The 26572-nt window shown below is 39.9% G+C and overlaps 4 protein-coding genes across 4 annotated transcripts; 3 read left to right on the top strand and 1 right to left on the bottom strand.

The window, feature by feature from the left end:
• Nucleotides 1-7918: 7918 nt before the first annotated feature.
• LOC143019195 (uncharacterized) lies at nt 7919-8695 on the top strand. Its single transcript, XM_076174889.1, has one exon. It carries the CDS (start codon nt 7974-7976, stop codon nt 8526-8528), a length of 555 nt encoding a protein of 184 aa, XP_076031004.1. The 5' UTR covers nt 7919-7973; the 3' UTR covers nt 8529-8695.
• Nucleotides 8696-11371: 2676 nt separating this feature from the next.
• LOC143019086 (uncharacterized) lies at nt 11372-16565 on the bottom strand. Its single transcript, XM_076174785.1, has 2 exons — nt 15884-16565; nt 11372-12100 (listed from the first exon to the last, which is right to left on the bottom strand). The coding sequence occupies exons 1-2, from the start codon at nt 16434-16436 to the stop codon at nt 11532-11534; spliced, it is 1122 nt and encodes a 373-aa protein (XP_076030900.1). The 5' UTR covers nt 16437-16565; the 3' UTR covers nt 11372-11531.
• Nucleotides 16566-17820: 1255 nt separating this feature from the next.
• Nucleotides 17821-18679, top strand: LOC143019194 (uncharacterized). Its single transcript, XM_076174888.1, has one exon. It carries the CDS (start codon nt 17963-17965, stop codon nt 18491-18493), a length of 531 nt encoding a protein of 176 aa, XP_076031003.1. The 5' UTR covers nt 17821-17962; the 3' UTR covers nt 18494-18679.
• Nucleotides 18680-22209: 3530 nt separating this feature from the next.
• On the top strand, nt 22210-22882 carry LOC143019193 (uncharacterized). Its single transcript, XM_076174887.1, has one exon. The coding sequence runs from the start codon at nt 22316-22318 to the stop codon at nt 22868-22870; it is 555 nt and encodes a 184-aa protein (XP_076031002.1). The 5' UTR covers nt 22210-22315; the 3' UTR covers nt 22871-22882.
• The last annotated feature ends 3690 nt before the right edge of the window (nt 22883-26572 follow it).

The raw sequence follows: 26572 nt of genomic DNA, 5'->3' as shown, positions 1-26572 counted from the left end.
ACTCGCAGCGGAGCTATACTGAAATCATTTCAGGACTGGGCGGGATTCGAACCTAGTCCGCCATAGTGGCGGCCGCGATCGCTACCACTGCGCCATCAAGTAGTGTGTGTGAGTGTATGTGTGTTTGTGTGTGCGCGTGTGCGTGTCTGTGTATGCAATTGTACACTGAGTCGTGTACCGTTCATATTGGTGCTTATCATACTTTTTAAATACAGTGGTTAACAATAGTTCAATATTGAAGAAGATAAATGTTATAGTAATTTTGTATCTAAAATAAATGTTGTGGTGGACTTGTGTGGTGTGGTTGACTTGTGGCAAGAGGCACTGAACTGATGTCATTGCCTTTGTTCTAAGTGGTCGAACAGTCAGGACAAGTGGCATTCATCGGTAGCTGTTGGAACCACGCCAGAGTATTCCTACCCACGAATCTTTTAATTTTCATTAAGCCTTCTTTTTGCGTGAGTGCATGCGTGTGTGTGTGTGCGTGGCCACGGACTTTGAAAAAAAATCTGTATTTTTTTTGTCATGCAGTCCACAGGCAGGAGATTGCAGAAAAAATGATGGCGTCAATCAAAGAACCAGTTCCAGCACGGGCAAAAGCCAGGGAAGACCAGTTGTGCATGCGCGAGCAAGAAGAGGAGGAGGTGAGGAAGGAAGAGAGGAAGATGCGAGTTTGGCGCTTGGTCATCGGACTCTAAGATTGCAAGAAGCAGCCGAGCATCTGACCAAATTTCAGCAATATTCGAGCTCCGTACTTTGCATATTTACCACTTGGGAAGTTTTAAATTTAACCTTCTGTGTACTCTTCTTGTGTCCGTGACCTTGGACACCCCAAGCTCATGAGAGGTAATGCTGAAGGTGGATATGGAATTGGAGGCCCAGAAAAAGCTCGAATTTTTTAGGTTACTCATAAGCCATGTTTTCATCACTGTCTCATACCAACAGAAAATATGATGGGTTTCTTTTTTTGGTCATTTAGTGCAAACATATATTCATTGTTAAGAAACCAGAATGATATTTATTTGTTGCAACTTCATTCAATATGTAAATAGCTGCATTTCATAACTCATGATTGCTGTTGGTAATGACGTATAAGAAGTCTTTCTATGGAAACCACGTCAATAATATTAATGCGATTTCTATCATGCATATCATAATACGCAACCGTAAACAAAAGGAAAAGCAGAGATCATAAAACGGAAACTAAATTGTACTCATTCGTATACTAATTCCTTTATTACACGACTAGACGTACTTCAATAGTATTTTAGCATGGATTAACAATTATGAAATATTTTACTTCAATCCTATCTAAGGTGAAAGTCAAAGAAGGAATAAGAAAATGCGTCAACTTGTGTGCAGACTAAATGTCAAGTTCTTGGTGGTACACAAAAAGTTTCTCTCAATTTACCAAGGCCAAGTCTTTGCCAAAATTCTTGATGGTTCTCATTAATCTTTGATTATGTTTTGAACGAACTAATTTGATCAATGGTCAAGTGAGCATATAGGAAAAAGTAATCTGCGGTACTAGTGAGGATCACTTTCAAAGGAGGAGTCTATCTCACGAAAGGAGAGAGAAAATTCTCAGAGCTGTAAAAAATCATCTAACATTAATCAATATAAAATCAATAAAGGGAACGTGGAGATAGTTCTAGTACTTTATTTTCTGGAGATTTTAAATCTTCAAAATTGATTCTACTTAGAAGAATACCAACCTAAGTTTTCGGCACCGTCTTGAACAAAGTGCTCGCCAAACATGAGTTGAAGTATGAAAGAAAACTACATTATCTTTATTGAGTGCCACAACGTTATTACCTATACAATCATTTGTCTATTCATTTGTTTCCATATGTATTCATGTTCCAATTAATAGACTTTATATCAATTTATTTATTATTCTAATCGTTTTCTGTTGTTCCCTGGTACGTATATCTATTTCACTTATTCATCTATTAACAAATGAATTTCTTTTGCAATTCCATCATTATATGCTTAATCTATTGATTCTTTTTCATTGATGTATTAATACTTTCATCACCTTTCATCATCATATTACTTTTCCAATACCATATTGGCATGGGCTTATGCATGTGGCCGGCTCGCCGTATTGATCGTATTTAGTTTAATACGAGATATATTTTTTTTGTAGACATAAGAGATGAGAAACTTAGACAAGCACAAACTCCACATAGGTCTTTGTGATGGAACAGTCAAGGCAAGTGACAATGAATGATAACTATCGGTGTAGAACCTGAGCATGCGTCGGTACTAGATAAGATCGAATCCCAACAAATAGCAGAGGTGTGTGAACGTGTGTGTGTGTGCATATGAGCATATGAGTGCGTGTGTGTTTGTGTGTGTAACTCAAAGAAGGGAACGTAGAAATTAAGAATGCATCTTCATTATCTTATGAGAGCAAATCGGTCACCAACCTTAAAAGATGAAAAAGATGTGAAAAAGAGGAGTTTAGTGCTAGAATAGCTTAATTATGGCCAAAGTCATCGTATTTGTCACTAGTTTATGAAGAGTTAGACTAAATGAAAAGTAACAGTGTTCATCATTATTACTGATGTTTTTGACAATACACTTATGAAGCAACTTGCTATGTGCCGTTCCACTAAGATACTAATAATATAACTTGTATAGGCCAGGAGAGATAAGCATCATATCACACAAAACATATGTATTCCTAAGTCTTGTGGATTGTTTGTGAAACCTAGGAACTTCGACAAAAAATATCATTTTGATTGTGACATGGTAAACAACATACTGAAAATAGCGAATTCCCGGTAAGTGTTAGGCAAGTGCTCAAGTCATACATTCATGGCCTTCTAACTTTTCTCTGCAATGGTAGAAATCACAGGTGCAGTAGAACATTGCTACATTTCACTGCTCTCCCCAAAGTCAGTATTACAGGTTTGATCACAATTGTTTCAAATTAGGTTCACAAACAGATTCGTTTCAGCACGCCTAGAATTCCAGATGCACTTCTCAACATACAGGCAAGTTTCCGAAGACAAATTAAATTAACTATAGTGGTGAGGTAAAAAGGCTGTATCGCCTGAATGGGGGATAGGCTGATCCTGCAGTGTACTAATGTTGCTGAATGCCTGTGAATGTGTATGCATGTGTGCGTACACGTGTGCAAATGCGATTCCAAGTGCGAGTTGTGCAGATGTGGGTGGTAGGGAGTGTGTGCCCTTGCAAAACTTCAATGGGAACACTGGAAGCTAAGCTGTGCTCCTGGTTCAACTTTCGCATACTAGAGTCGGGAAACAACCGAGGATGATGACGTCTGTCAAAAAACAACTTTGAGATCTGAATGCAACCGAGGGAATCCCGCTCCGTCCCATGCGAGCTAGAACACGAAGAAGACGATGGAGGAAGGGAGGAAGGAGGGGTGAGTTGCGTTGTCCGTTATATGAGCCACCGCAGACGTGGACGGACACACTTGGTCTTCTGACTCCAACAAGCAAGAGGTGCCGTGTCCTTCGTCTTGCCGCTTGCCAGAGCATCCAAGCCTTTCAATATCAAGCTACTTCTTGATAGAACCTTCAATTGTCCACGTGATATTCTCCAACCTATAGAATGAGAGTCCTGTGTGCCCTGCTCATATCCTACCTCGTCTTGGTGGCAGGCAAAGACCTCAAGGCCGCCAAAAAGGGTGCTGCGAGCGGAAGTGGTGGCGCTGCAACTCGATTCTTCGGAGGACGTCCCCATCATGCACAGGGGCCTCCCTTTGGGTCACCTGGGCTAGGCGGTCCTGGTCACTTCGGAGGGGGACCACATGTCGGAGGACCTCCTTTCGGTAACCAAGGCCATCCCGTAGTCGGCGGCGTCGGTCACGGAATCGGGGGTGGAGTTATTCCTCCTGTCGCTCCCAGCAGCAACTGCCGTTACTGGTGCAAGAGTCCTGAAGGAGCAGCCTACTGCTGCGAAAACAACAACCAACGGCCTGACCCCATCGCAACCCAGATCGTCAAGCCCGGTCAGTGCCCGCCAGTGAGACCCGTGTGCCCTCGCATCTTCGGACCTCCCATCACCTGCTCGAACGATGGGGCGTGCAGCGGTGTGGACAAGTGCTGCTTCGACAGGTGTCTTGGAGAGCACGTGTGTAAGGCGCCTCTTAGATATGGACGATAATAATCTTTAAAGTAGCTCATCAAAAGAAGATTGGGGCTTCACCCGAGGCTTTTCCTCTACATTGTCAATGAATCCAACCTATTTACTTCATACTCATGGAGACGACACAATGTGCGTTTTTGTACAATCCAAAGATATATATTTATTCTGAATAAAAATCAAACTCGTATCATGCATATTTGTAACCTCTTATTTGAAATACGAATTCTATTTGTCTACAAAAATCAATTTTCTGTCTTGTTACTAGAGACCCATACTCAATAGTTGATAGCGACTTGAAGCACGGCACAACCTCTTGACCCCAACTTTTGACAACACTGACACAAAAATAGCTCTGAGAGCATTGCTAAAAGGACATTCTCAGGATGGGCCCAGTAGCCATTCCTTTGGATTGTTTGCCATACTATGGCTTCATTGGCAGGGTGAAGCATTTACAGAAGATTGATCTGTTTCAGATGTTTAGATCCCTCCGATCATTTCGGAGAGAATTTGATGTGGAATCAGATGGGCCCATAGTGACACACAACAAACTCTGTGAGGACATAAAAATCATTATTAGGTTTTTCTGTTGCCATGTAAAACCGATATATTCTGCTGGTAGTGGTGAGTCATTTTGCATGAGATGTTGGCCCTGGTTCCATTGATATGTAGGAGATCATCGTCAATTATACCACCTCTAATAGCATTGATAATTGTGCACAGGTAAGTTTGGTCCCGACTACGCTCATTCACATGTACATCCTGAAAAGGAGCTCCTTTAGCAATACAGTGAAAACCATTTGGTGATACTGGTAGAATTCCACCGGTGGATATGGCTGTACAATTTTTTTTTTCCATTTTCCATTGAGTTCCACTTTCTGTTGAGCCAATATATTTCCTGTACAGGTGCCTCAAAGGAAGCTCATTTAGATGCAAGAACGATATAATTGACATTCCAGCACTCTTATAGCTTCATTCTTGTAGCCAGTATTAGTTGCCATGTTGTCAGCTCCCACTGCCTTCATTTCATCTTTAATATAATTTTCAACAAGATATTTCATCCGTCCATCGACAATACCCGCACTAGTTCTTCGTTCAATGGTCAGATCTAAACAGAAAGAACCAGATTCTCTTGCAAGGACATAATGACCTTGAATTTCTTTTGCTTCACACCATTTGTTCACTTTTTTCTTTATAGTTCCTGTTGTGTCTCTCCTTCCATAAAAAGGCAGTCACTTTCTTATGTACCAAACTTTCAAACTCTGTAAAATTCCTTCTTAAACTCTGTCGGGCCCTTCAAACTTTGTGATGGTCAATTGCATAGGAGTTGTCTTGTGAATTAGTAATATCATAGTCGAATAGGGCTGCACTACTAATAACAGCGGCAGCAGCTCTATTTGACACAGAGCACCAATCTGCTTCTATGGCAATTGTTGGTATTGGTATGATGTTGTTCTCTGTTTTCGCAAAAACTTTCTTCCATTCAACACCAAAATGTCAAATGATAATATTTCTGAAGTTGTAATTTTTCTCTTTCCTCTTCTCTTATTGTTACTCTTCTTCTTCTTCTTCTCTTCTTTCCTGGATTCGATCTTCTCTGATTTTCCTTTTTCAATCAATTGACTTGTTTTTACATCCACCCCACCAATTTTCATGTGACGCCCAGTTTTATGATCAATAAGAAATTCATGTTCTCGACGTGGCACTTTTATGTTTTTTTGACACTTGCAGTCCAAGGGATCAGCACACTGGTAGCCTGCTATGTATAAGGAAAAGTTGATCCAATGATAAGATAAACTTCTTACTCTTAGTGGCATTCATTCCTTGTTTTGATGCCACAGAATCTTCTTCCACCAATCGGAGTATTTTTTTTTCTATTGGCCGAAAAGGAATACTGCATTTTTTCATATCTCAGTAAGGACCTCGGATACTTCAGGAATAATATCCTCGTTGCTCTTGTATTTACTGTCTTTTACATACTGAATATATCTTCCAACTTGTTGTTATGTTGGTAACTCCTAATGAGGAAGTTCTGGAAATGGGAAGACAAAGTCGCTGTGACTTGTTGATATTCTGGATCTTTTGGTCATTTTAGTCTTGGAAATGAATAATAGGAAGATCCGTTAGTATAAAACAGAAATGATATATATGAAGCCAATGAAATATACTGAGTGCTACATTACATCACAATTAGTGTTACATTTGATAACGAAACTAGTCTGACGAAACCTTAGCCTAATAGGGATGATACTTTACCAAGTAAAATAAAAATCAACCTCTACTCATTCTTTTTTATTTTCTTTATTTACGTTTCAGCACCTTGTCAAATGTATATAACCTTCCCATTCTTTAACATAATTAAACCTTACCACAACCAAGAAAATCACGGTAGAGTAGAAAATTACTCACAACTAATGAAAAGCAGAGCTTGACACAAAGATGGGAGACACTTGTTAACTCAACTGCAGTAAACCAATTAATTACTACCTGGTAAGGGACAAGGAGGCATAGGGAGTCAACCTACAACATACTTTCAAAAAGGTAAAACCATATCCTTCTATAGGTAATACTCTGTATATATCTCGTAAATTCGCCATACATCGATTAATTTATAGTGCCCTCTGAATAGTTTACAAACAAAGGAATTCCTCAATCTAAAACTGCCTAAACCTTAGATACATAATGAATTAGAATACAATTTTTCTTCCTGTGAGAAATATTTTTGATTTATAGCTCTAGAGACGAAAGCTATAACAGCTAAATACAACCAGCCTAATCCAAAGGAAAAGCCAATATCTAAGCAGAATTTGGTCCCCAAAAGGGTGTGTGTTATTATTTTTTTCCGTCTTTAATTCCAAATTTAGGATGGTTTTTCTCTACAAAACCTAAAATGTGCCTCATAAATAGTTGCAACACTACACTCTAATATATATATATATATATATATATATATATATATATATATATATAATATATAATATACATATATATATATATACATGTATGTATGTATATATATAATATATATATATATATATGTATATATATATACGCACACACAAACACACACACACACACACACACACACACACACACACACACACACACACACACACACACACACACACACACACACACACACACACACACACACACACACACACACACACACACACACACACACACACACACACACACACACACACACACACACACACACACACACACACACACACACACACACACACACACACACACACACACACACACACACACACACACACACATATATATATATATATATAATATACATATACATTATATATATATATATATACATATATATATATATATATATATATATATATATATATATATCTATCTATATATGTATATATATATATGTATATATATACATATATAATATATATATATGTGTATATATATATACATATAATATGTGCGTGTGTGGGTATATTCGTCTATGTAGCAACAAAGAAAACTCGTCATACTCTGAATACTTTTTACATTTTGAACCCTGTTTCCAGGAAAGATCTGTTATGACGTAGAACGGGTAATCCCCTGGACAAGTAGAAGGCGAAGCAAAGCGGAGGGAATACCAGTTATTTAAAACTGAGAGTAGCAAACGGGGAGGTGAGGAACGGGGTGGAGGGATGGAATGGTGGGACGGGTTGCCGCTATATAAGACAAGGCGGCATGAGAGCAGACACACACAACCTTCCAGCTTCAGCTTCAACCACGAGTAAGCAGCCGAGCATCATATAACCTCATTTTCACGCAGAGGTTTTCCCTGTGAAAGTGCTTTACTCTGCTAATCACCGACCTTCATAATGAAAGTTCTGTGCGTCCTGCTCATGTCCCTCGCCTTGGTGGCGGGTAAGAAACTCAAAGAGAACAAAGGTGATGCTGCGAGTGGAAGTGGTGGAGCTGCAAATACTCGATTCTTTGGAGGACATCCTCCTCATGCACAAGGTCCTCCCTTCGGAGCCCCTGGTCTTGGAGGTGCTGGTCACTTCGGAGGAAGACCCCATGTCGGAAGACCTCCTTTCGGTCACCAAGGACATCCCGTAGTCGGCGGCGTCGGTCACGGAATCGGCGGTGGAGTTGTTCCTCCTGTCGCCCCCAGCAGCAACTGCCGATACTGGTGCAAGACTCCTGAAGGAGCGGCCTACTGCTGTGAGAGCAACAACCAACCAGCCGACCCCATCGCAACACAGATCGTCAAACCCGGTCAGTGCCCACCAGTGAGGCCCGTGTGTCCGCGCATCTTCGGACCTCCCATCACCTGCTCGAATGACGGAGCGTGCAGTGGTGTGGACAAGTGCTGCTTCGACAGGTGTCTTGGAGAGCACGTGTGCAAGGCGCCTCTAGGATATGGACGATGAAAGTCTAAGATCTCCTCCCCAATCCTGCTCTCAAGAACTTTGTTCCTATCGCAATTCGGCACATCTGCAACATCGCACTGACTCCATGATATATATATGCCATGCCCATACAAATCATACATTTTTATACATAGTACAACAATCTATTTATTGTAAATAAACTGTTAATTACATTCATTGTCTTTGTTGTAACCTTCAAATCTAACCTATGAAATCCCTGAAACCATGAAAGTTTATTTCATGACTGTGATGCTTCTTGTAGAGTTAGTATGAAAGAGTGTGTCCCAGGAAGTGGTGAGCTATTGCAGCAAAAGCCTCTACCATTGTCAGGGGCTCGTGACGGCCACTGTTAATCACCTAAGGTCATGATGAAGTCATTTTGATTACCAATGCATCAGAAAAGCAAGATGATATCGTCAGAAACGATGTCGTCCTTGAAAATGAATAAATAAATAGATAAATGAATAAGTAAAAGACACCACCGGAGGGCATTCTCTCCAATCACCTTTGCAACTGAGAAGGATTTGGCTTGATTCTGAACGGCTATTAATGACCATTGCATAGTCTGGTCAGCTGAGGGAAAAGGTGATTACAACAACGGATCTCAACAACTATCGTTAGGCTTTAGTCGATAATGATGGGAACTATGATAGATTAATGGTCGCTAGAAAGTTATTATTGGGTATTAGATTCCATTGTGGATATGTTTATTGTAAAATGAGGAGGAGGAGAGTCTTTGAGTATAGAATATACTAATAATGATAAGTTAAGAATATACTAATAATGAGAAGTTTAGTAGGTACTATATATGTTGATTTTAATGTGTTCTAATAACGACAAGTTTAGAATGTACTAATAATGAAAATTTTAGAAGGTACTGTTAATGATAACTTAAATGTTAACTAATAATGACAAGTTTAGAAGGTACTAATAAAGACAGGTTCAGAATGTAGTAATAATGACAAGTTTAGACTATATTAATAATTACAAATTTAAAATAAAGTAATAAGGACAAATTCAGAAAACAATAATGTGTACTAATAGCTACCATTTTAGAATATACTAAAAAATGATAATTGTAGAAAGTACATTTAAACATAACTTAATTTGGAAAAACAATTAGAAGTTCAGAACATACTAATAATGACTAGTTTACAATATCCTAATAATGACAAGTTTAGAATATACTAAAAACGATATGTTTAGATTATATTAGTAATGTCAATTTTAGAATATACTAATGACGACAAGTTTAGAAGGTACTACTAATGATACCCTTAATGTATACTAAAAAGGAAATTTTAGAATAAAATGATAATGACAAGTTTATTATATACTAATAATGGCAAGTTTTGAGGGGTAATATTAATGATTAATTTAATGTGTACTACTAATGACATGTTTAGAATAAGCTAATAATGACAAATTTAGAATGCACTAATGATGACAAGTTTAGAATATAATGCTTATAACAGGTTTAGGATATACTAATACTGACAAGTTTATATTAATTTTAGTATAAACAAGTTTAGAATAAACTAATATTGATACATTTAGAAGGTACTATTAATGATAACTTTAATGTATACTAATAATGAAAAGTTTGGAATATACTACCAATGACAAATTTAGAATATACTAATAATGACAGGTTGAGAATATACAAATAATGACAACTTTAGAAGGTACTATAAGTGATAACTTTAATGTGTAGGAACAATAACAGGTTTAGAATATACTAATAATGAAATTTTTAGAATATATTTCAGCGTGACTACTCAGGGGTTGGCGGAGGTGGGTGGAATTTTTCGTATGGGCGAGGTTGAAGTGGATATTGTTTAGCTGGGTTTAGCTTAGATTTAGGTTAGGTTACGTCAGGATTAGGTTAGTTAGGGTACGTTAGAGTAAGTTACGTCAGGTAAAGTTAGGTTACGTTAGGTTTGGTTTGGTTTTGCTTAGTTTTGGGTAGTTGAGGTCCGAGTTTTAAAATAATGGCGATTTTTGGATACAGTCATTAACCGAAAAATAAATGAAGAGCCAGTCTGAACGTAAAGCGCTTCTCTTTCTCGTCCTACAACTAAAGCTCAAAACAAATTGATGATTGCTCAAATAAATATAATATAAAGACACATTTGGACGCAATTTTTATGATGAATAAAGTCGTCAGAATTTATTCAGAACAAAATCTATATATAGGGGACAATGGCCGCTGGTGTTTCAAAATTGATAAAATGAGCACTCCGATTAGTAGAGAATAATGCCTGACAAATGTATATATTTTTATTGATTCTACTATAAACACATCTACAATGAAATCTAATACCCAATAATAACTTCCTAGCGACCATTAATCTATCATAGTTGCCATCATTATCGACTAAAGCCTAATGATAGTTGTTGAGATCCGTTGTCGTAATCACCTTTTCCCACAGCTGACCAGACTATGAAATGGTCATTAATGGCCGTTGAGAATCAAGCCAAATCCCTCTCAATTACGAAGGTGATTGGAGAGAGTGCCCTCCGGTGGTGTCTTTTACTTATTCATTTATCTATTTATTTATTCATTTTCAAAGACGATATCGTTTCTGACGATAACATCTTGCTTTTCTGATGCATTGGTAATCAAAATGATTTCATTATGACCTTAGGTGATTAACGGTGGCCGTCACGAGCCCCTGAAAATGGTAGAGGCTTTTGCTGCAATAGCTCACCACCTCCTGGGACACACTCTTTCATACTAACTCTACAAGAAGCATCAGTCATGAAATAAACTTTCATGGTTTCAGGGATTTCATAGGTTAGATTTGAAGGTTACAACAAAGACTATGAATGTAATTAACAGTTTATTTACAATAAATAGATTATTGTACTATGTATAAAAATGTATGATTTGTATGGGCATGGCATATATATATCATGGAGTCAGTGCGATGTTGCAGATGTGCCGAATTGCGATAGGAACAAAGTTCTTGAGAGCAGGATTGGGGAGGAGATCTTAGACTTTCATCGTCCATATCCTAGAGGCGCCTTGCACACGTGCTCACCAAGACACCTATCGAAGCAGCACTTGTCCACACCACTGCACGCTCCGTCATTCGAGCAGATGATGGGAGGTCCAAAGATGCGTGGACACACGGGCCTGACTGGTGGGCACTGACCGGGTTTGACGATCTGTGTTGCGATGGGGTCGGCTGGTTGGTTGTTGCTCTCACAGCAGTAGGCCGCTCCTTCAGGAGTCTTGCACCAATAACGGCAGTTGCTGCTGGGGGCGACAGGAGGAACAACTCCACCGCCGATACCGTGACCGACGCCACCGACTACGGGATGGCCTTGGTGACCGAAAGGAGGTCTTCCGACATGGGGTCTTCCTCCGAAGTGACCAGCACCTCCAAGACCAGGGGCTCCGAAGGGAGGACCTTGTGCATGAGGAGGATGTCCTCCAAAGAATCGAGTATTTGCAGCTCCACCACTTCCACTCGCAGCATCACCTTTGTTCTCTTTGAGTTTCTTACCCGCCACCAAGGCGAGGGACATGAGCAGGACGCACAGGACTTTCATTATAAAGGGCGGTGATTAGCAGAGTAAAGCACTTTCACAGGGAAAACTTCTGCGGGAAAATGAGGTATATATGATGCTCGGCTGCTTACTCGTGGTTGAAGCTGAAGCTGGAAGGTTGTGTGTGTCCGCTCTCGTGCCGCCTTGTCTTATATAGCGGCAACCCGTCCCACCATTCCATCCCTCCACCCCGTTCCTCACCTCCCCGGTTGCTACTCTCAGGTTTAAAGAACTGGTATTCCCTCCGCTTTGCCTCACATCCTAATTGTCAAGGGGATTGTCTGTTCTACGTCATAACAGATCTTTCCTGGAAACAGGGTTCAAAATGTAAAAAGTATTCAGAGTATGACGAGTTTTCTTTGTTGCTACATAGACGAATATACCCATACACGCACATGTTACATGTGTACATATATATGCGGTATATATATATATATATATATATATATATATATGTATATATATACATATATATGTATACATATATATATATACATTTATATATACATATATATATATATATATAGATAAATATATATATATATATATATATATATACATATATACATTGATGTATATGTATATGTATATTATATATATATATATATATATATATATATATATGTGTGTGTGTGTGTGTGTGTGTGTGTGTGTGTGTGTGTGTGTGTGTGTGTGTGTTTGTGTGTGTGTGTGTGTGTGTGTGTGTGTGTGTGTGTGTGTGTGTGTGTGTGTGTGTGTGTGTGTGTGTGTGTGTGTGCGTATATATATATATATATATATATATATTGTATATATATATACATATATATGCATACATGTACATACATACACATATATATATACATAATTATATGTATATAAATATATATGTATATATATATATATATATGTATATAATATATATATATATATATATATATATATTAGAGTGTAGTGTCGCAACTATTTATGAGGCACATTTCAGGTTTTGTAGAGAAAAACCATCCAAAATTTGGAATTAAAGACGGAAAAAAATAGTAACACACACCCTTTTTGGGGAACAGATTCTGCTTAGATATTGGCTTTTCTTTTGGATTAGGTTGGTTGTATTTAGCTGTTATAGCTTTCGTCTTTAGAGCTATAAATGAACAATTTTCTCACAGGAAGAAAAATTGTATTCTAACTCATTATATATCTAAGGTTTAGGCAATTCTTGACTGAAGAATTTCTTGTTTGTAAGCTACTCGGAAGCCACTATAAATTAATCGATGTATGACGGATTGATAAGATATTTACAGAGTACTTCCTGTGGAAGAATATGCCTTCACCTTTTCCAGTGTATGTTATAGATTAACTCCCTATGCCTCCTTACTCTTTGCCAGGCAGTCATGAATAGGTTTACTACAGTTGAGCTAACACATGTTCGCATCCTTGTGTCAAACTGTTTCTCATTAGTTGTGAGTAATTTTTTACTATATCCGTGGTTTTATTGGTTGTGGTAAGGATTATCTATGTTAAAAATGGGAAGGTTATATTCATTTGACAAGGTGCTGAAACGTAAATAAAGAAAATAAAAAAGAATGAGTAGAGGTTAATTTTATTTTACTTGGTAAAGTATCATTCCTATTAGGCTAAGGTTTCGTAAGACTAGTTTCGTTATCAAATGTAACAGTAATTGTGATGTAATTTAGCACTCAGTATATTTCACTGGCTTCATAAATATAATTTCTGTTTTATACTAACGGATCTTCCTATTATTCATTTCCAAGACTAAAATGACCAAAAGATCCAGAATATCATTAAGTCACAGCGACTTTGTCTTCCCATTTCCAGAACTTCCTCATTAGGAGTTACCAACATAACAACAGGTTGGATGATATATTCAGTATGTAAAAGACAGTAGATACGAGAACAACGAGGATATTATTCCTGAAGTATCCGAAGTCCTTACTGAGATATGAAAAAATGCAGTATTCCTTTTCGGCCAATAGAAAAAAAAATACTCCGATTGGTGGAAGAAGATTCTGTGGCATCAAAACAAGGAATGAATGCCACTAAGAGTAAGAAGTTTATCTTATCATTGGATCAACTTTTCCTTATACATAGCAGGCTACCAGTGTGCTGATCCCTTGGACTGCAAGTGTCAAAAAAACATAAAAGTGCCACGTCGAGAGCATGAATTTCTTATTGATCATAAAACTGGGCGTCACATGAATATTGGTGGGGTGTATGTAAAAACAAGTCAATTGATTGAAAAAGGAAAATCAGATAAGATCGAATCCAGGAAAGAAGAGAAGAAGAAGAAGAAGAGTAACAATAAGAGAAGAGGAAAGAGAAAAATTACAACTTCAGAAATATTATCATTTGACATTTTGGTGTTGAATGGAAGAAAGTTTTTGCGAAAACAGAGAACAACATCATACCAATACCAACAATTGCCATAGAAGCAGATTGGTGCTCTGTGTCAAATAGAGCTGCTGTCGCCGTTATTAGTAGTGCAGCCCTATTCGACTATGATATTACTAATTCACAAGACAACTCCTATGCAATTGACCATCACAAAGTTTGAAGGGCCCGACAGAGTTTAAGAAGGAATTTTACAGAGTTTGAAAGTTTGGTACATAAGAAAGTGACTGCCTTTTTATGGAAGGAGAGACACAACAGTAACTATAAAGAAAAAAGGGAACAAAGGGTATGAATCAAAAGAAATTCAAGATCACTATGTGCTTGTAAGAGAACCTGGTGTTTTCTATTTGGATCGTCTAACTATCAAACGAAGAACAGGTGCAGGTATTGCAGATGGACTGATGAAATGGCTTGTTGAAAATTATATCAAAGATGAGATCAAGGCAGGGGGGCTGACAGCATGCCAATTAATATTGGCTACAAGAATGGAGCCATAACAGGGCTGGAATGTCAATTATATCGTTCTTGCATCTAAATGAGCTTCCTTTGAGGCACCTGTACAGGAAATATATTGGCTCATCAGACAGTGGAACTCAATGGAAAATGAAAAATAAAACCATTTGTAAAGCCATATCCACCAGTGAAATTCTACCAGTATCACCAAATGGTTTTCACTGTATTGCTAAAGGAGTTCCTTTTCAGGATGTACATGTGAATGAGCGTAGTCGGGACCAAACTTACCTGTGCTTAATTACCAATGCTATTAGAAGTGGTATAATTGACGATGATCTCCTACATATGAACGAAACCAGGGCCAACATCTCATGCAAAATGACTCACCACTACCAGCAGAATATATCAGTTTTATATGGCAACAGAAAAACCTAATAATGATTTTATGTCCTCACAGAGTTTGTTGTGTGTCATTATGGGCCCATCTGATTCCACATCAAATTCTCTCCGAAATGATCGGAGGGATCTAAACATCTGAAGCAGATCAATCTTCTGCCAATACTTTCACCTTCCAGTGAATGCCTACTGGGCCTATCCTGATACCGTCCTTTGGCAATGCTCTCAGAGATCATTTTTGTGTCAGTGTTGTCAAAAACTGAGGTCAAGGGGTTGTGGCGTGCTTCAAGTCGCTAGCAACTGTTGAGTATGGGTTTCTAATAACAAGACAAAAAATTGATTTTTGTAGACAAATAGAATTCGTATTTCAAATAAGAGGTTACAAATATGCATGATACGAGTTTAATTTTTATTCAGAATAAATATGTATCTTTGGATTGTGCAAAAACGCACATTGTATCGTCTCCATGAGTATAAAGTAAATAGGTTGGATTCAATGACAATGTAGAGCAAAAGCCTCGGGTGAGGCCCCAATCTTCTTTTGATGAGCTACTTTAAAGATTATTATCGTCCATATCCAAGAGGCGCCTTACACACGTGCTCTCCAAGACACCTGTCGAAGCAGCACTTGTCCACGCCACTGCACGCCCCATCGTTCGAGCAGGTGATGGGAGGCCCAAAGATGCGAGGGCACACGGGTCTCACTGGCGGGCACTGACCGGGTTTGACGATCTGGGTTGCGATGGGGTCGGGCTGTTGGTTGTTGTTTTCGCAGCAGTAGGCTGCTCCTTCAGGAGTCTTGCACCAGTAACGGCAGTTGCTGCTGGGAGCGACAGGAGGAATAACTCCACCGCCGATTCCGTGACCGACGCCGCCGACTACGGGATGGCCTTGGTTACCGAAAGGAGGTCCTCCGACATGTGGTCCCCCTCCGAAGTGACCAGGACCGCCTAGCCCAGCTGACCCAAAGGGAGGCCCCTGTGCATGATGGGGACGTCCTCCGAAGAATCGAGTTGCAGCACCGCCACTTCCGCTCGCAGCACCCTTTTTGGCGGCCTTGGGGTCTTTGCCTGCCACCAAGACGAGGTAGGACATGAGCAGGGCACACAGGACTCTCATTCTATAGGTTGGAGAATATCACGTGGACAATTGAAGGTTCTATCAAGAAGTAGCTTGATATTGAAAGGCTTGGATGCTCTGGCAAGCGGCAAGACGAAGGACACGGCACCTCTTGTTTGTTGGAGTCAGAAGACCAAGTGTGTCCGTCCACGTCTGCGGTGGTGCATATAACGGACAACGCAACTCACCCCTCCCTCCTCCCTTCCTCCATCGTCTTCTTCGTGTTCTAGCCCGACATGAGAGGAAGCAGGATTCCCCCGGTTGCATTCAGATCTCAAAGTTGTTTTTTGACTGACTTCATCATCCTCGGTTGTTTCCCGTCTCTGGTATGCGAAATTTGAACCAGGAGGACAACTTAGCTTCTAATGTTCCTATTGAAGTTTTGCAAGGGCACACACTCCCTACCACCCACATCTGCACTCGCACTTGAAATCGCATTTGCACACGTGTACGCACTCGCGCGTGCACATCCACATGCATTCAGCAACATTGGTACACTGCAGGATCAGCCTATCGCCCTTTGAGGGGATACAGCCTTTTTACCTCACCACTATGGCTTAATTTAATTTGACTTCGGAAACTTGCCTGTGTGTTGAGAAGTGCATCTGGAATTTTAGGCGTGCTGAAACGAATCTGTTTGTGAACCTAATCTGAAACAATTGTGATCACGCACACATTCCTAAATTGTGATTCTTATCAATATAGTAACTTCGACAAAAACACTACTTTACTTGTGATATGGTAAACAGTATATCTAAAAGAATGAGAGGCCTTGATTCGACTCCCGGTAAGTGATAGGCAAGAGACCAAGCCACACTTTCGTGACTTTTCAACCTTTCCCTGCAATGGCAGGCATTAGAGATAGAATAGAGTAGTGCTGCAATTCAGCGCTAATGCCAAGGCAGTATGATCGATTTGAATATACAGCCATATGTGTTTCAACAGGCCTAAAACTCAAGATACTCTTCTCATCGTACAGACCCCTTTCCGAAGTCAGATTAAGTCTGAGTGATGAAGTAGGAAGACTGTAACACCAGCAGTGTACCAAAATGGCCGTACACATGCTCATGTGAGTGTACTTGCACGTATACAGGTACAACTGCGAATGCGAGTGCGTGTGTAGATGTGGGTGCAAGGGCGCATGTACCTTTGCGAAATTTCAACAGGAACATTGGAAATGAACCTGTGCTCCCGATTGAATTTCGCAAACCATAATTGGGGAAAGACCGAAGACGATGACGTTAGTCTAAAATCCCCTTTGAACTCTGAGCAAAACCGGGGGAATCCCGCTCCATTCCATGCGAGCTAGTGCACGAAGAGGACGAGGGAGGAAGGGAGGGGGGAGAGGTGAATAGCGTTGCGCACCATATAAGCCACCGCAGACGTGGACGGACACACATGGTCTGAGATTGCAACAAGAGGACGTACAGTGTCCCTCATCTTGTCAGCGCATCCACTTCTTTCAGTAGAAAACTACCTCTTGGAAGAATCTTCGACTGTTCACGTGATATTCTCCGACCTGCAGAATGAAAGTCCTATGTGCCTTGCTCATGTCCTACCTCGTCTTGGTGGCGGGTAAACACCTTAAAAGTGGTGCTGCGAGCGGAAGTGGCGGCGCTACAAATACTCGATTCTTCGGAGGACGTCCCCATCATGCACAGGGCCTTCCCTTTGGGGCACCTGGAATAGGAGGTGCTGGTCACTTCGGAGGGAGACCTCATGACGGAAGACCTCCTTTCGGTCACCAAGGTGTGGGTCACGGGATTGGCGGTGGAATTGTTCCTCCTGTCGCCCCCAGTAGCAACTGCCGTTATTGGTGCAAGACTCCTGAAGGAGCGGCTTACTGCTGTGAGAGCAACAACCAACCAGCCGACCCCATCGCCACGCAGATCGTCAAGCCCGGTCAGTGCCCGCCAGTGAGGCCCGTGTGTCCTCGCATCTTTGGGCCTCCCATCACCTGCTCGAATGACGGAGCGTGCAGTGGCGTGGACAAGTGCTGCTTCGACAGGTGTCTTGGTGAGCACGTGTGCAAGGCGCCTCTTGGATATGGACGATAATAATCTTTTAAATTAGCTCATCATAAGAAGCTTGGGGCCTCAGCCGAGGCTTTTGCTCTGCATCATCACTCAATCCAACCTATTTATTTCATAGTTATGGAGACGATACAACGTGCGTTTATGCATAATTCAAAGATACATATCTATTTTGAATAAAAACCAAACTCGTATCATGTATATTTGTAACCTCTTATTTGAGACACGGATTCTATGTTGCTACAAAAATCAATTTCCTGTCTTGTCATTAGAGACCCATGCTAAATTTTTAATGGCAACTTGAAGCACGGCACAGTACCTCTTGACCTCAGCTTTTGTCAACACTGACACAGTAATGAGCTCTGAAGGCTGGAAGTTTCTAACAATGAAAGAAAATCATCTAATGAGTTATCTTATTTTCTTTCTGTGACTGTTACCAAAGAGTTGGTCGAAATTGTCGCTTACCCTGTGTAGAATGGGAAATTGTCTCGACTAAATGAAATTGGATACTATTTGTATCACGTTAGTTGGCAATTGTATACTTTTCATTGATTTGGTGGAGTTAATTTGGTGGACATTTTGAAAGAGTTTGTCACAAGTAGATTAAGGAAAACTGAGATGTTATTCTTAATCTGCTTGTTCACGTTTTGACTGACCTGTGTTTGTTTGTGTGTGTGAGTGTGGTTGTGTGTGCGTGTATGTACGTGTGTGTATGTATGTATTTTTATGTGTGCGTGGTCGATCGTGCGCTTGGTCGTGGACTCTTCACAAAGGTACTTTTCAAATCTTTTAGTTCCAGTGACTATTATGCGGTCACCATTGAACAGAATAATTGATACGGAAATTTCATTTTACTTTTGGACATGGTCATTGTATCATTTTAAAAGTTTGAAGAATTTTATGTATTACTTGGATAATGTTCCTTAAATATTTGTCATTATTTCCATAAATTCTATGTTATTCAACATGTACCCTTAGGTGCGAAGCCCTCTTGTAGAGTATTTGAACACAAGAAGAAATCGTGCATCAACTCCTTATACCTTCTTCGTCAATTCGCTATTCATATCTTCGGATTTTCTGACCCTGTCCGATAATTCTCTCTTTAAAGTTCAGATTCAAACATTATCTTTAGAAGTACTTAAACAAGGATGTACCTGGCTGCATTAGATTCAGTAAAATTCCTTCCTGTCGGGTCCTTGAGACTTTGTGATGGTCAATTACATGGGAGTTATCTTCTGAATTGATAATACCACAGTCCCCCAATCCCTTGTTACTGTCCTGTACTATTTTTCTGAATATTCACTTTCTTTTCTCATCTACCCTGTAGTGGGGGGAAAGAATGCTGCCACCAAGTTTTCCCACTTGAGTCGTACGAGGTGGCAAAAAATTGGATGGGGATAGGACTAGGAATCCTACTACCTGTAGCCCCAGAGGGGACATTCCTAAAAAAAAGTAAACGCATAAGAGGGTCATAGAAAGTACTTTGTAAATATCTCTTAAATTCATCATACATCGATTAATTTATAGTGCCCTCCGAGTAGCTTACATAGAAGGAATTTCTCAATCTAAAAATGCCTAAACCTTAGATATATAACGAGTTAAAATGCAAATTTTCTTCCTGTGAGAAAATTGCCCAATTCTAGCTCCAGAGCCAAAATCTATAATAATCAAATCTAAGCAGCCTAATCCTAAGGAGAAGTCAGTTTTAAGTAGGCTTTTGGTCCCAAAAAGTGTCACTATTTTTTCAGATTTTTTCATCTTTATTTCCAAATTTTGATTGGTCTACTCTACAAAACCTGAAATGTGATACAAAAATGGTTACGATACTACACCCTAATACATACATACATACATACATACATACATACATACATACATACATACATACATACATACATACATACATACATACATACATACATACATACATACATACATACAAGAAGAAAGCATGTTTATGGAAAGTGATTGTATAATTTGACCAAATGTTGAAATATTTCACCAACAGGACGGAGCGATCAAGGACCATTATTCAAAATATCACAATAGAAATATTGACAGAGACACCTTAGTTCAATGTACCAAAATTATTGCGTACAATGAGGACCCTAGAAGGTTGAAACTCTTGGAGGCATTCCACATCAGGGACTCTGCCCCCACTATAAATATTCAGTCGGACATGACGTCCAGCATTAAGCTGTACAGTAGCGCTAACCTGAGACATCGCTACATTGAGGTCCCCTCTCCCCCTCCCCTCCTACCCCCCACTCCCCCACCACTCAGACGATCAGCCAGACTCCGTAATGGGAACTCGGATAGCAGTTTATGTATTTAAACCTTTCTCTCTCTCTATCATTTGTACTTTCCTTGTAGACGTAAGCAATACCTCGCGTTATATATCTTTTGTTCTACCTGTATATTTGTATTTGTATTTTTGTAATTTATTTTGTAACTTATATGTACCAACATTTGTATTCATTATTGCAGAAATTTTGTCAATCCTGATGATGTCTCTTTGAAGACGAAAGCTCGAGAATATTAAATGGAAAACTTTGGAGAACTTGTATCAGCTCACCCTACAACTGGAAAAAAGTTGATAAGACAAATAGAAAACATTAAGAAAAAATTTAACAATTGTCAGAATGCTGTCGTATTTAATTCTACATGCATCAAAGAAAACCTGCTTCCTTACTTCACGAATATATATATATATATATATATGTATACATATATACACATATATATACATATATATATATACACATATATATATATGCTCACTTCCAGCCTGCTGTCACTCTCTCCCCTTGTACATCTCATCACCTTACATTTGCCCACATTTATCTTCAGTTTCCATTTTTCACGCACCTCAAACTCTGTCACTAACTTCCATAATCCCTCCTCTGATCCTGCTACAAGCGCAGTGTTTTCAGCAAACAACTATTGGGTTATTTCCCACTTTTCTTAATTTTCTTTAACCATCTCCAACTCCTGACCCAATCCATGTATAGATTGAACAGCCAGGGCGACATAACACATCCCTGACGAAGTCCAACCATTACCTCAAATCACTCACTCTCTCCATTTCTAATCCTAACACAAGCCCTACTACTCTCGTAAAAACTCTTGACTGCTCTTAAAAGGTTTCCTCCTATCCCATACATCTGCAGTAGCTCCCACATTGCCTTCCTGTCTACCCTGTCGTAAGCCTTTTCCAAATCCATAAAAGCCCAAAAAACATCCTTACCTTTTCATATATACAGTATATATATATATATATATATATATATATATATATATATATATATATATATAAATATATATGTATGTATGTATGTATATATATATATATATATATATATATATATGGATATATATATATATGTATATATATATATATATATATATATATATATATATATATATATATACACGAGTATGAAACACGTGCGTGTGTGGATATATTTGCCTATGTAGCAACTAAGTGAACCCCTCGTCAAACTCTGAAGACTTTACATATTTTGAACCCTGTTTCCAGGAAAGATCTGTTATGACGTAGAACAGAAAATCCCCTGGACAATTAGGAGTTGAGGCAAAGCGGAGGGAATACCAGTTCTTTAAAACTGAGAGTAGCAAACGGGGAGGTGAGGAAGGGGGTGGAGGGATGGAATGGTGGGACCGGTATCCGATATATAAGCAAAGGCGGGACGAGAGCAGACACACACAACCTTCCAGCTTCATCTGCGCAACACAGCGAGGAAGCAGCCGAGCATCATATACGCCTTATTTTCCCGCAGAAGTTTTCATTGTGAAAGGTTTCTACTCTGCTAATCACTGACCTTCATAATGAAAGTCCTGTGCGTCCTGCTCATGTCCCTCGCCTTGGTGGCGGGTAAGAAACTCAAAGACGACAAGGGTAATGCTGCGAGTGGAAGTGGTGGAGCTGCAGGTACTCGATTCTTTGGAGGACATCCCCCTCATGCACAAGGTCTTCCCTTCGGAGCCCCTGGTCTTGGAGGGGCTGGTCACTTCGGAGGGAGACCCCATGTCGGAAGACCTCCTTTCGGTCACCAAGGCCATCCCGTAGTCGGCGGCGTCGGTCACGGGATCGGCGGTGGAGTTGTTCCTCCCGTCGCCCCCAGCAGCAACTGCCGTTATTGGTGCAAGACTCCTGAAGGAGCGGCCTACTGCTGTGAGACCAACAACCAACCAGCTGACCCCATCGCCACGCAGATCGTCAAGCCCGGTCAGTGCCCACCAGTGAGGCCCGTGTGCCCACGCATCTTCGGACCTCCCATCACCTGCTCGAATGACGGAGCTTGCAGTGGCGTGGACAAGTGCTGCTTCGACAGATGTCTTGGTGAGCACGTGTGCAAGGCGCCTCTTGGATATGGACGATGAAAGGCTAAGGTCTCTTTCCCAATCTTCTTCTCAAGAATTTTGTACAAAAAAATCTATTTATTGCAAATAAATTGTTAATTACATTCACTATCTTTGTTGTAACCTTCAAATCTAACCTACGAAATTCCTGGAACCATGAAAGTTTATTTCGTGACTGATGTTTCTTGTAAAGTTAGTATGAAAGAGTGTGCCCCAGGAAGTGGTCAGCTATTGCAGTTAAAGACCTCCACCTTTTGGCAGGTGCTCGTGACGGGCGCCGATAGTCACCTAAGGTCATGTTGGGGTCATTTTGGTTTCCAGTGCATCAGAGAAGCAAGATATCATTACAAGAGTTTTTCCTCTGGAAACGATATCCCTTTTGAAAATAAATTAATAGATAAACGAATAATAAAAAACGTCGCCGGAGGGCATTCTCTCCAATCGCCTTTGCAACTGAGAAGGATTTGGCTTGATTCTCAAGGGCACATAATGACCATCATTTAGTCTGGTCAGTTGAGGGAAAAAGTGATTAAGACAACAGATCTTAATTGTTATAGTTAAGGTTTACTCGATAATGATGGCAACTATGATAGACTAATGGTCGGTAGTAAGTTATTATTGGACATTGAATGTAATTTTGGATGTGTTTATAGTAGAATGAATAAAAATATCCATTTGTCAGGCATCATTCTCTACTAATCGGAGTGCTCAACTTGTTATTTTCTTACACACCAGCGGCCATTGTCCCCTACATAGATTTTGTTGTGAATAAATTCAGACTGGTTCTTCCTTTATTTCTCTGCTAATGACTGTGTCCAATAATTCCCATTTACTTTAAAACTGGGACCTCAACTACCCAAAACTAAGAAAAACCAAACAAAGCCTAACGTAACCTAACTTTCCCTAACGTAACGTACTTTAACGGACCCTAACCTAACCTAAACCTGACGTCTCTTGACCTAATTTAAACCTAAGCTAAACCCAGTTGAAAAATATCCACTTCAACCTCTCCCATACGAACAATCCCACCCACCTCCGCCAAACCCTAAGTAGTCACGTGGTTGGAAGAGAATGGAAAGAATTTCTTTATTGATTTCAAAGCCTCTTCTCTCCGTCCTCTGGGCCTGCCTGATGGGAAACTTTGGAAAGTTTCGTGGATATAATTTTAAAGTTGGGAGCCTGTGAAGAAGAAAATAAGCTTACTTCTGGTCGTGAGAGGATCGGGGAGAAGGAGAAAGAGAAGGAGGAGGAGGAGGAGGAGGAGAAGGAGGAGGAGGAGGGGAAGGAGTAGGAGGAGGAGGAGAAGGAGGAGGAGGAGGTATTGGATTCGAATGAGGCTGGGACTGAGTTGAACGAGAGACAAAAAACCGGGTTTGCCTCAGGCTTTGTAGTCACCGAGGGTAGTTTCAGCGCAAACAGATGCATGGTTCAGAATTTTTACTTTTTGATAACACCAACCAATCTTATTTACTGAATATGACGGCAACGGAAATATTTCCATTTAAGAAAAGATGCAGTACATTTCCCTATCATCCTCGATATTATGTTTTTAACATGCCAGAATGTGTACGAGAAACCACATGACCACATTAATCGTTAAGCTCCAGTACGCACATGGTGCTACATTCATCAACCACTCGCACCAAGGATTCTTACATTAAAGGCCATTTACACGGCCAAATGATTTGACAAACCCGGTTTGTCAGACAAGTGTTTGAAGTGATGTTTGACCGTGTGAATGGGGCATTTGGTCGTCAAACACGTTTGTCGAACGTGTTTGACAACCAAATACCCTATTCACACGTTGAAATATCACTACAAAAACTTGTTTGACAAACCGGGTTTGTCAAACCGTTTGGCCATCTAAATGCCCCTATAGGGTAGGTTTGGTAGTGAATACCAACACAATAGAAGTCTACTATTACCTAACTGGCTAGAGTGCACTAATCTTAACCCTGGAAATAAATAACATTCCCATATTTAACACAATACCGCCTATCGGTATATATACGGGGAGGTCTGAAATGGTTTATTCTGTGTCTGGGGGTTTTCCTCTTAGCCCTGGGGGTACCCGAAAATTCCGGCATTCATGAGTTCTGTGTCCGATTATATTATGGTAAATACAGAATGGAGGGTTCCTACATTGATACTCATTGTGACCTTCGTATTTGCAATTTCTGCAAATAATCCCATAAAAACATTCTTGTGCCTTGTGTCCCCATGCATTACAATTAAAACATAGGATTCTGGTATCCCTATCCCTAGATGGACTTCTAGCATGCCGCCTATGTCCTACTTCTGTTTTCTTAAACTCTCTAGAGTTCTTATATTGGCTTTGTTGATTTATAGGCATTACATATGGGTTTATTGTTCTGGTCTCACTGTATCCTTGAAGAAGATAATCTACTTCTCCTAAACAGATATTTGATTTTAAATCTTTGCACAGCCTTTCTGCTGTTAAGTCATCGGAATTCTTTGCCAATAAGGTAAATGTAATCAATTTGATTACCTGTGAGATTTTCATCTTCTCACTAGATCTTTCTATCCAGTCTGAATCTTTCAAGATAGAATTCATGTCTTTTGACCATCTATCTAATCTAGCTAAGTACTCTGTGTCAATTTCACTTGTCCTAACTTCCTTAATCATTTTTACCAATGATCTAATAGGATCCTGATCACATTTGGACATGAAATGTTTAAGAAAGGCTGTTTTGTAATTATCATATTGATTAATTGCTTCCATTTGCTGGAAGTTAATGACAAACCTCGCCCTTCCATGCTCTGGATCTATATTCTCCTTGAGAATCTCAATCTTACGATTCTCATTTGTAATGTTTTTACTAACTATAAGAGTGTCAATGAGGTTCAGGAACTTGTTTACACCATATGTGTTAGACTCTCCTGTGAATTTTGGAATATTTGTATTTGATGTGTGAATTTCGTGTCTCAACACGTTAGAATTCTGAGGGGTACTCATACTTATTACTAATACCTTGCTTTAGCCTGGCTGCTTGCGATGTCGCTTCGTGATGTCAATGTCTGGTTTGACGTCCTTCTACGGTCTTGTCATTCGTCAACGACGTTGTTCCTCCTCCATCACACACTCTGCCTTGAAGACCGCCTTGTAGATGATGATCACCTTGAAGAATCTTGAAGAATGCTTGTTCCCAACGTAGCAGTTACTTGAAGTTGTAGATTTCTCTCGTAGTCGTCTTGGTTGTCTTGTTCCCGTAGACTTCTTGCGCCACTTCTCTTCGGAGGTGTTTAACACTCAGTTCATCCCACCGCTGCCACCACTTTCACCTCCCCTTGTCACCACTGTCACTTAAATTTGACTTGTAATATCACTCGTCTCAAGGCCCCTTGCCTTCTTTTTCCTGTAGTCTCACTATTTTCTAGGCCCCGTGCCTAGTTCTCTCGTCCTTTGGGTTAATAAAAGGGTGGTGAATTTTCTTTCTTCTTTCACTGTAATTTCACCTTCTGCTTACACTCGGGATCTCTTTCTCTCGTCTCTACATCGTCTCCTGATCCTCTCTCGATCCTCTCTCCACACCCTCTGACGAGATCCCGTATCCTACGCTAAGCTACCTTCGTCTGACGTCACTAATTTTTCTAAACCAATCTCCGGTGACTTCTCAAATAAATGTCACTCCTTATGGGCGTGACTTTGAATTCATGCACCAATAGTTTTTTCCTCCTTCTCCACCTTGCACCAACCCGGAA

This window comes from Oratosquilla oratoria, chromosome 36, assembly GCF_046742065.1.
Source record: "Oratosquilla oratoria isolate Oo_2021 chromosome 36, ASM4674206v1, whole genome shotgun sequence".
In the NCBI taxonomy this organism is placed as follows: Eukaryota; Metazoa; Arthropoda; class Malacostraca; order Stomatopoda; family Squillidae; genus Oratosquilla; species Oratosquilla oratoria.
This window is presented reverse-complemented; position numbering and strand designations above follow the sequence as displayed.

What these genes read in the sequence shown, in the direction of transcription:
- LOC143019195 (XM_076174889.1), top strand. Translation starts at nt 7,974, where the DNA reads ATGAAAGTTCTGTGCGTCCTGCTCATGTCCCTCGCCTTGGTGGCGGGT.
- LOC143019086 (XM_076174785.1), bottom strand. Translation starts at nt 16,436, where the DNA reads ATGAGAGTCCTGTGTGCCCTGCTCATGTCCTACCTCGTCTTGGTGGCA. An exon ending in GCCTCTTGGATATGGACGAT is followed by an intron (nt 12,101 to 15,883) that starts AATAATCTTTAA and finishes TACTCTGCTAAT; the next exon opens with CACCGCCCTTTATAATGAAA.
- LOC143019194 (XM_076174888.1), top strand. Translation starts at nt 17,963, where the DNA reads ATGAAAGTCCTATGTGCCTTGCTCATGTCCTACCTCGTCTTGGTGGCG.
- LOC143019193 (XM_076174887.1), top strand. Translation starts at nt 22,316, where the DNA reads ATGAAAGTCCTGTGCGTCCTGCTCATGTCCCTCGCCTTGGTGGCGGGT.